At 35.0% G+C, this 10,409-nt stretch overlaps 1 protein-coding gene across 2 annotated transcripts; it reads left to right on the forward strand.

Moving 5' to 3' along the window:
• Positions 1 to 129: 129 nt before the first annotated feature.
• Positions 130 to 10,281, forward strand: LOC118282121 (non-lysosomal glucosylceramidase). 2 transcript variants are annotated; one of them, XM_035603056.2, is made up of 16 exons: positions 130 to 666; positions 875 to 963; positions 2,044 to 2,224; positions 3,839 to 4,001; positions 4,320 to 4,446; positions 4,702 to 5,010; positions 5,101 to 5,224; positions 5,304 to 5,429; positions 5,680 to 5,790; positions 5,961 to 6,075; positions 6,396 to 6,525; positions 6,941 to 7,082; positions 7,275 to 7,505; positions 7,763 to 7,978; positions 8,068 to 8,297; positions 9,115 to 10,281. In XM_035603056.2, exons 1-16 carry the CDS (start codon positions 509 to 511, stop codon positions 9,348 to 9,350), a joined length of 2,688 nt encoding a protein of 895 aa, XP_035458949.2. In that variant the 5' UTR covers positions 130 to 508; the 3' UTR covers positions 9,351 to 10,281. The 2 variants fall into 2 exon arrangements, with proteins under 2 accessions (XP_035458949.2, XP_035458948.2); XM_035603055.2 differs by having other exon boundaries at positions 6,941 to 7,505.
• Positions 10,282 to 10,409: the final 128 nt, after the last annotated feature.

Below are 10,409 nucleotides of genomic sequence, written 5' to 3' on the forward strand. Positions count from 1 at the left end.
TAGAAATTTCTTAAGTAATTGAAAGTATATTAATAATTACATAACTCCACATAAAACCACAGCCGTATAAATTGAATTTTAGGTATTCTGGTAGAAATTTAGAAAAAGTTCTTTCAGGACCTAAATCTGTCAGTGTCAATCAGTTCAGTTAGTCAAGTGGGTCAAGTGACTTTTCTGACTCACATTCGTTCATTGCGATCCGTAAATTTCGTAGTGGTAGAGATGCATTCTCTTGTCACTGTTTTCGATTTTCAAGTTACAACAAGGATTTGTTGACTGTGAGAAACACAATTTCAAAATTATTCGCTGAAAACGAGTCACAATTTTGTATAATTTTTTATTCAATTTATAGTGATACGTCAAAACATTAAAATTGTTGTGCTATTGTATTTTTGGGAGAAAAGTTAGAAAATAATGTGCTAGAACGCATCGATTAAAAGACTGTTTAAGGGGATTAGTCTTAAAGACATTCCCGGACCTAGAATATATTTTTGAATTGGTGAACATCATGGAAATGGAAACAGTCGGCGATGTCGGATTGGGCCTCCACGAGCCCCCAAAGTACGGATTAAAATTACCACTGGACCATGAATACCCGATACAAAGCAAACAATTAATTATACCTAATGTGAAGCAAGTCTTTGAAATGGCACCCTTGACTGCCAGGTAATTTTTTTTATTTATATTTTTATTTTGGGTACTCTTCTATAGCAAACTTAGGCATAGTTAATATTTTTTTTCGATGTTATTCTACATTATGCCGCTTACTTTTGATGTGATTATTTGATTATGTATATGAATTTTTTAAAAGGGATGTTAATTACATTCTCAAGATTATTTATAATAAAACACTAAAAATAATATTGTTTCTTAGGTACCTCAAATATTACATCGGTAAAAGGTTAAGTAAGAAGAAACCTATTATGGACTATGTTCACATGATATCGGCTCAACGGAAATATGGTAAGTTATGAACATTTAATAATAGAAATAACACCTTTATGAAATGGTTTCTAACTTTGAGTAGTTATACTTTATCATTCATGCTACTCTTATCTTCAGTATTTGATGGTCTATCAGGCTTATCTAACTTGACAATTTAAAGTATTTGTGTGTTTGGTGACATATTTAACTTGCATCAAGTATTACTCAGCCTATAGGCTCAAGAATGAATCATGGTAACTGAAAAAAATATTAAGTAAACTAAGAAAAAAAATATTGGCAATATTATCAAGGGAACATTGGGATTTTTATCAGCCTGTTATCTTATGGTATAAGTGCATGTGTCCGCTTTGCACTGGTATTTTTTTCTAATCTGTGGTAAATCATTATATTGCCATTACACGCTTTGTTTATCACAGATAACAAACAAAGAATTTATATAGGTGAGGCCTGAAGTCGTGGCCTTAAAATGATTACATATTAGTACACAAATAATTTATCTAAATTGTATCTTTGTTCATTTAAAAATGTTTTCTGTTGTTTTTAGCAAATAGTATATTTTTGTTCAAAAACACATATTTTTCCTTCACAAACAAAACAAATATGTTGGAAATATTTTTTATTGACTGTAAAATTGATTTCACAATCGACATTTCGTAATCTTACAGCTTATCATTTCTTTTGAATCTTATTATAAACATTTAACATTTCTTTGATGGTAAAATCATTCTCATGTTATATTGGCTGAACATGTACTTGAGGTAACATAGATAAGCTGTTTAGGTGAGCAAGTACACTAATATACATATTCTATTGATTTGGTTCCTCCATGTCTCATACTGATAAAATAGGTGTAAAATTATTTTTGGTTATGCTTAACCACTTATTTAGTTAGATATAGATACTGTTATCATGAAGAGCTGAAAAAGAACAAGTGCCTTAGATAATTGAGAGTTAAATGTGTTAGCACCAATGAGCACTAATGTTTAATATGGATTGTAAAGCAACTGGGTTTAACAAACTAACAAGCAGTCTTATGTGAATATCTCTAATTTAACTTATATGTACTTATATAAATAAAATATTAATGCATTGTCCTAGGCTGTCCTATTGGAGGTATCGGTGGTGGGACTATTGGCCGGGGGTTCAAAGGAGAGTTCTGTCGCTTCCAACTATACCCTGGCATTTATGAGTATGTCTCAGTGCCCGAATGCCAGTTCATTGTGAACATACGCAATGGCAACAATGAGACTATTTTCCAGTCCGTTTTGTCTACAAATAAGTAAGTTACTCAACACCATATTACTAGTATAATTTGCATGTTTGCATGAATATTCTAGTACTAAAATAATATAGAACTTTAAGTGCAGATGTGTGTCTGTAGGTAATTATAATAAAGTTATTATTTAGTGAATGAATTGCTCATGAATGCCTACATTGTATCAAGTTCATGATTCTTTAATCATATTAAGGAATAAATTCCGATAGTGACGGATTTAACAGGGTAATTACAAAGGCATGTGCCATTTGTGATATGATATGTTATCAGGTAGCTAGATAGGTGCTGTGAAATTAACAGATTTGTGTGTTGCTTGTATTGACGACAAGACAAATCTGTATACATGATATGTACTAAATATGATTTGATGATGACATTCGTCTTTTTTAGTTATACAGAGGTCAGTCTACAGCTTTGTACAGCGCGTTCGATATAATGAGATTCAGGAAATAAAAAGTGTAATATGAATATTTTTTTATTATAGATAGGGTTACTTACAAACTACAATACTATCGAATATAATAAATAAAGAACGTATTTTTTCACTTAACATTAGGAATTGTACACATTAAATAAAAAGCCACATTATGAAAGCTTCCCTACATTCCGTTATCGCGGCTATCATAGTTAACAACAATTATCTTGCTGGTACAATGATTGGTAAGCGTGAATGAGATAATAATCGATTCATAAAGACTCGGTGGAAGTTTTCCTTGTAAGCTAGTACAAACTAAGTACAAATATTAGTTAGGAACTCCTATTTGTACTGATATTGTCATAATTATTCTTAATGACCCTTCCATATCATCAACAATTCACTTGAATAGAATTTAAATATTTTCTATTTTACATAATTGCGTTAACTAAAATCTCCATGTGTGACAGGTGCGTACAGGATTAGGGACTTTATTCTATTCAGCTGTCATCACATATTGCACATAGGTATATAATGAAGTGTAATTATAAAATTTACTATCTTAATAGCAACTCTAAAGTTTTGCCTACTGCGAAGCTCTGTTCGTGTATATTGGTCGTAAAAAAAACAATCCGATTGATAGATCCATCTGCCCCGTTCTATTAATGGAGGTCGAGCGAGGTACCTATTAATGAAATTGTCTATATCATGGTAGCATTCCGCTATAGGCTCGCCTCACAGTGCATGGGAAGAAATTGAAACTCATAATTCGTTATAAAGTCTGTTGATATAGAAACGAAATGCGTGAAATTAGTTGTCATATTGTAGTACCTAATAGTTGCAGGAGCTTAATCGTCTCCGCTAGGTAAATGAGGAATTGTATCGAACATTTTATAATTTTAGTGAAATATAAATAATAAGTACTTATTATTTGAAAGAAATTCAAAATAATAGAGAAGGAGAAAGTGCAAAAGTATTGGACAAGACACTTTGTCGGTACTGGTATCTTTATACATTGTATATAATTTTAACTTAGTGATTATCTTATTAATTCCGCTGGCTAGTCGACTATCGTATCGTCCACCTGGACTAATGACGATAAATTGATTAAATTTACCTGCAAAGTGCGGTGATAACGTCTTAGGTTATTTACCGGCCTTTAAGCTGTATTTTAGGGTCTAATATGGTAGTTTTTCTTTTAGCAAACCAAGGAAGGCTCCACATAGTTGGGAGTGGAACCTGAATGGCGCTGACTGTGAGTACACAGCGCTTTACCCGCGTGCATGGACCACTTATGACCTCACTAAGTATGGAATAAAACTAGTATGCCGACAGATCTCGCCCGTTATACCACATAACTATAAGGTAAACCATCAATTATTAAGTTTTTAAATCTGGCAACGTTTCTTGGCTGATAATAAGGGATTCCCTGTTATTATAAATCAGTAATATCACTACTTTTCCTCGATACAATTTTCCTTTTCGTCGAAAGATAAGGAAATATTTGTTGAAAGTATTGTATATTATTTATATTTTATTATTCATGTTGCGGCTCAAACCTGTGTTATCTGAGTCACGTTTATTTTTTCGTTTTACAACCTACACGTTTTGGCCATTCTTATATTCTTTCTTTTGGAAACATGACTATTACTTTTTTTGCTAATAATAGATGTTTATTTACAGGACAGTAGCCTGCCGTGCGCAGTATTTGTATTCACTGCTATAAATGTTAGCAAAGAGAAACGGGATGTTAGTATTAGTTTCACATGGACTGAAGTACTTGGGGGATCCCATAAAAAGAAGGCTCTTGGTTGGTATCCTATTTATTTAGCTTTTAAATACATAATTCGTAAATTTTAGTTCAAATTAGTATAATAATAATCAGACAACCTTCACGGTGTTATTTAAGTCATGGTAACATTACGCAACTGCTTTTACTTTTAGTCTTAGTTTTTCTGAATACTGAATTATCGTTGTCAAGGTCAGTCTCTACCCTTTGTTTCATGACAAAGTTAAGACATTGTTTTCATGTTTTATCATTCAACTTAATCTTCAATTCTTCCAGCCAAACTGGATTTGGAAAGGTATTCCGAGGAATATACATGCGGTGTTACTCTGGAGCAAAAAATTGCTGATACACCATGTACATTCACCATAGCTAAGAAGAAAGCCGAAAATGAGACCATTCACGAAGGTTATTGCTTATGGAATGCGGCGAAGACTTCAGAATATGTATGGGAGTGCCTAAAAAATAATGGTACATTATTACCTGACCCGAGCCTTACGCCACCTCCACCAAAAGTCCCAGACAGAGAGAAAACTAAAGAAGAAAGAGAGGCAGAGAAAAAAGAAAAACAGAAGAAAATATACAAATGTAATTATTATTATTTGGTTTTTATATTAATCATTTATTAGATAATATGATGTTTAAATGTAATATGTTTCTATTGCTTGTCATTTGCAGGTGATTCAGTAGCACTTTCAAGTGTGATATCATTAGAACCTGGGTCAACTGGGTCGACGGAGTTCTGTCTCGTATGGGACATGCCTGTTATAAAATATAAGAAGGATAAGAAAATTAATAGGAGGTAAGTTTTACAAACCATAATTATCTCTAATTAAATTTTAGTTTTAAATAGATATTTTAATATTTTTTGTTGGTAACAGGTTTTATACGAAGTTCTTTGGTAGCGACGGTATAGCCGGTGCAAGCATAGCTGCGTACGCGCTTAGGAATTATAGAAATTGGGAGAAACTACTCGCAGAGTGGCAGGATCCTATCTTGAATAATAGGTGAATATTAAATTACAATTTTTTACTATGATCTTTCTGTCTTCTACCTAAGTTACTTGGAGAGCGCGTTGCACGTTTTCTTCCATTCTCCTTTAACAGACATCGTCCTATTCCGAATCTCTTTTTAGTCCATCAAATTTCATACACAAGCAAACCTTCATTTCTTTGGCCATCCTCTACATTTTCATCTATCTTTTTTTTCACTATCAATGGATAAAATTAATGTAATGAATTTGTTCTTTCTTTACAGTAATATACCAGACTGGTTAAAAAGTGCCTTAATGAATGAGCTTTATTATGTCGCTGACGGCGGCACGATATGGTTTGACGTCCATGATGAATATACAGAGAACGATCCTAGGTAATGTACTCGTTACTCACCAATTATCATAATTAATAGACACCGGGTCAAATTGAGCTTTACACTCATACTAACCTAATTACTAGGGACCAGTGAAATAGAGCTTTATACCCGTACTAATTGAATTATTTATCAAAGGGGTCTTGTTAAACTTGTTAATTTTGTTCTAGGCATGAGTTTGGTGTGTTCGGGTATTTAGAAGGCCACGAATACAGAATGTACAATACCTATGATGTACATTTTTATGCTTCATTCGCGATAGCACAACTTTGGCCTAATTTACAAGTGAGTATGTTTGTTTATACTTTGCTAAAATAGTACTGAATCAACTCGATTGATGATTTAGTGGTTTCTAAAATAAAATCTATTTCCGAGCAACAGGCATCTGTTTGTCAGTAAATATTATTGACTTATTCTATTTTGAAATAATAGAGATATTTATTCGAATGAAGTCACCCCTTATCAAATGGGCAAAAATATTAAAAAAGTAAAGTTAATTACATAAATACATATATGATTGTGTATCTATATTGTAGAAAACACTTCTGATATTTAATTCTGGATGTTATATAACTTATTAAATGCGTATTTTTGTTAAATTTCAGGTAGTATTACAGTACATGTATCGTGACACTATAGAATTAGAAACTGAGAAATGTAGACCAAACTTGTATGATGGGAAATCAGTCAAGTTTAAAATCAAAGAATCTATTCCTCACGATCTTGGTGATCCAGGTAAGATCTTCAATATCTTAGGACTTATCGAACTGAACTAATGCACCATTAAATTGTCCCCAGTGACAACCCTCGGTGTGTAATGTAAATATTTTTCTTGAATTTTGTTTAGTTTTGTGTAGAGTAAGTAGTCTAATGTTTTCTTGACAAAATTTTCGCTTTAGGTCGTTTGTGTATTTGTCAATCATATTGTTGCTTTAATCTAGATAGAAATGTTCTCTATTTTGTAAAATCTGAAAAATACTAACCACTGTAGTGTTAAAGTCTATATAACGTGAACTAGTTAACATTTGAGATTTTATTACAATTGGTAATTTCATCTTAGTTTATGATCTTAATTTGATAGGAATGTATTTGAAATCTTCGGAAATACTCATCATCGAGGTCTTCTTTGCTAACACACTTATTATTACAGAGGACGAACCATTCGCTAATATAAACGCGTACAACGTCCACGATGTGAGCGACTGGAAGGATCTGAACCTCAAGTTCATATTGCAAGTGATCCGGGACTACCGGCTCCTGCGGGGACACAACGCGCCCTTCGGGAACGAAAGGTACCGCAACATGGCCTATATAGACGACGTTAAGGAGGGCACGGAGGACGACCTGTACTCGAGGTCCACGGGACAGACCGACGACTCGGACCGCACCACGGACGAGTCGCCCGACCTCACGGAGCAGTCGACGCCGGTCGCGCGCGAGGAGAAGCCGTACGGCGTGGGCGATATACTCGACCTGTTGTACAGGAGCGCGGAGCCCGACGCAGGCGCGGGCGGCGGCGCGGCGGAGGCCGGGGCGCCCGCGGCCGCGCCCGCCGCCGCCGTGTGGCCGGCGCGCCGCTACCTGGCCGACATGTACCCCGCCGCGCGAGCACTGCTGCGCGCCGCGCGCCGCTGGGACCACGACCACGACGGACTCATCGAGAACGGCGGCTTCCCCGACCAAACCTTCGACGCCTGGATCATGACCGGACCCAGGTACGCTATGCCCACCTCTACTCGCTCATTGTTTGTCTTACCATGTGTTTACTCCTACAAACAAACAAACTGATGAGACAGATCTGGTGATGTACATTTGTATTATAAAACCTCACTACACGCTTCGCACCAATATTTTATATGAAAGATTTAAACCGTAGCAGCAGTTGCTCACTCGAACTCACCGAGCTTAAGCCTGGTATCAATGTAATTAAAAACATGAAGTTTATGTATTAATATCTATGTTCTACTTCCAGTGCTTACTGTGGAGGTCTATGGGTGGCTTCAATAAGTGCAGTCTGCGTAATGGCTCGCATTCTTGGTTACGAGGAAGATGAAAAAGAGTTCACTAAACTGTTAGAACAAGCCAAGCAGTCGTTTGAAGAGAAACTTTGGAATGGCTCATATTACAAGTTTGACTTGAAACCAGCTAATTCTCACGTAATAATGGCTGATCAGCTGGCTGGACAATGGTAAGTTGAACATAAGACTAAAAATATAGTCAATTTATAATTAATTCCATTGGAGCTTTTATTAAGAAAAACAATGTTCCTCATTTCAGGTTCCTTCGATCATCAGGCTGGAGTGAGCAAGTGTTCCCAGAAGAGAATGTGCGCAAGAGTCTCGCTACAATATACGAGAATAACGTGTTGAAGTTCAAGGGAGGCAAGATGGGCGCCGTGAACGGTTGGATAGCGGGACCACGTGGTCATATCGACACGCAAGCCATACAGAGCGAGGAAATGTGGACCGGAGTCACCTTCGGACTCGCTGCACTTATGATCTACGAAGGTATGTTAATCATTTCATATTATGAAAACCCTCCTGACGTCTGTCTTTGTGCGATAAGCTCTAAAATTGCTCAACTGATTTTGATATAGTTTTCCCCAATCAATAAGGCGATTCTTAGGGATGAAAGTAAAGTAGATTCAGAAACTGCAGATGATAAGTTACTAGTGTTAAATATTCTTTGCTGAATATAGAATTTTTATTATTTCTTTAATGAATCGAAACGAAAGTAACAAGTGGTTTAATTTGGTCAAATCAGTTTAGTAACAATTGAGGAAAATTCAAATGTACCGGTAATTGCCTTGACTAGCCTATGTGGGTGAGAGTAAACAAAAACAAAAGTTGAATTGAAAAGATAATACGCGATAATGAAACCGGATTCTATAATATATTTCATTAACAATATTAACCGTGTTTCCAAATTGAATTATCTAATCAAGTCAATACGAAATCATCTAATCCCTTTTGTAAACCTCATTTTTGATAAATGTGCTATAGACGTCATAATGTTTTTATGGACCTAAGAAGCCTATTCGTCGGCCTTTTATTTATTTAGTTATAACATTACAGTACCCGGTGATAAATATTACATTGGTAGTCCGAGCATTCATTTGTGATCCGAGGAGAGTGTTCGACCAGTTCTAGTAGCTCATAATCATTAACAGTATTCACGGCGATTTGGCTGTTTATCTGTTTCAAAAGGTCGCGGGGGCTGTAAAGTTGCAGTTACATATTTGATGACATCTCTCATGACAGGCCTATCCGATCTAAAAATAAATAAGGCACGTATTTGTTTCAAAATTGCAATGTTCTGTTCCAGGTATGCATGAGGAGGCATTCGTGACTGCAGGAGGTTTATACAAGACATTAACAGACATGGGTCTCGCCTTCGAAACTCCAGAAGCTCTGTATGCGAATGGAAATCATCGAGCAGTCGGCTACATGCGACCTCTTTCCATCTGGAGCATGTACCAAGCATTAGTAACTAGACCGCCACCCCCACCAGCAATGGTGAATGGACAAGCCCATCATGCCAAAGACAACATGCATTTATAGTTTATTAAAACTATAACTATCATTATACGAAAAACTTTTTGGACTTTTGGTATACTGACATGAATTTATTTATAAAGTTTCGTAATTCATATGGTTAGATTGGCTAGAAAATACCGCCTAAGTTGTTAAATTATATTCTTATGGAAATTTATGTGAATCGATTTGCTTTCGAACAATGAAATTGTCGAATTGTTACTGCTTCGCAATTATTGTACTGCCTTAGAGGTGCCGAGCACGGTATGTTTAGACAAAGAAATTGGTAATAATACGACGAATCAGTGAATTGAACCTCGAAACTGCGATCCAACGAGTTTTGGCATTTATTTATTGAGGCAATACTATTGATAAGTATTTTGTACTTTCTTAATCTATAATAGTAATGAATTTTATGTAGATTGTTCCACTTTATTTTGCCTTAATGAAATTTTGCTTATTTTTAATTACAAAAAATAAGGAGGCGCATTCATTATGAAAATCGTACGTTGTATGATTATTTTCGATAGGTAGTGTAAATTGTTATTTTTTTCTCAAAATGAAAGTTTGAGAGTTATGTTGTCTGTCGACTAGAGTGACATTATGTCTTCAACATTCTGTGCAATATGCATATTATATTTCTGCACGTGAATGCGTGTCTCCATGTGATTATTTTAGTTAAGCAATAATTTTGCTTCCATTATATTGTTAAACCAATGAAACTGAAGTATTAAGTTAGTTCCGTTGTTCGAATTTTTATAATAATTAGCAAAAATTTTGTGCATTTTTTATAGTGCTTGTATTTATTTAACAATAGATGATGTTTGTTTTAAAATTATTATAATTTATTTTCAGTTCTTTTAATAGTACCTAATGAAATTTTTGTATTTGTCATTTGGTGGCTTACTTATTGTATGCAAAAAGTAGGTGCCAAATTAAAATACTAACAATAACGAAATGTGTTTGCTTTGGGAGTAACATCCTTTCATCCTACTGACTTGGAATCAAAACGAATATTTTCTTACATGGGAGTTAAACTTCTAACGAGTATTCATCTTGTATCGTGAGAATATCCGCTGCAATAAA

The sequence above is a fragment of the Spodoptera frugiperda genome, chromosome 28 (assembly GCF_023101765.2).
Source record: "Spodoptera frugiperda isolate SF20-4 chromosome 28, AGI-APGP_CSIRO_Sfru_2.0, whole genome shotgun sequence".
NCBI lineage: Eukaryota > Metazoa > Arthropoda > Insecta > Lepidoptera > Noctuidae > Spodoptera > Spodoptera frugiperda.

Bases quoted from the DNA above. Each gene is read 5' to 3' on its own strand.
- LOC118282121 (XM_035603055.2), top strand. From the start codon at position 509: ATGGAAATGGAAACAGTCGGCGATGTCGGATTGGGCCTCCACGAGCCC. The intron at 7,506-7,762 runs GTACGCTATGCC...TTCTACTTCCAG, and splicing joins TGGATCATGACCGGACCCAG to TGCTTACTGTGGAGGTCTAT. The intron at 7,979-8,067 runs GTAAGTTGAACA...TCCTCATTTCAG, and splicing joins GATCAGCTGGCTGGACAATG to GTTCCTTCGATCATCAGGCT.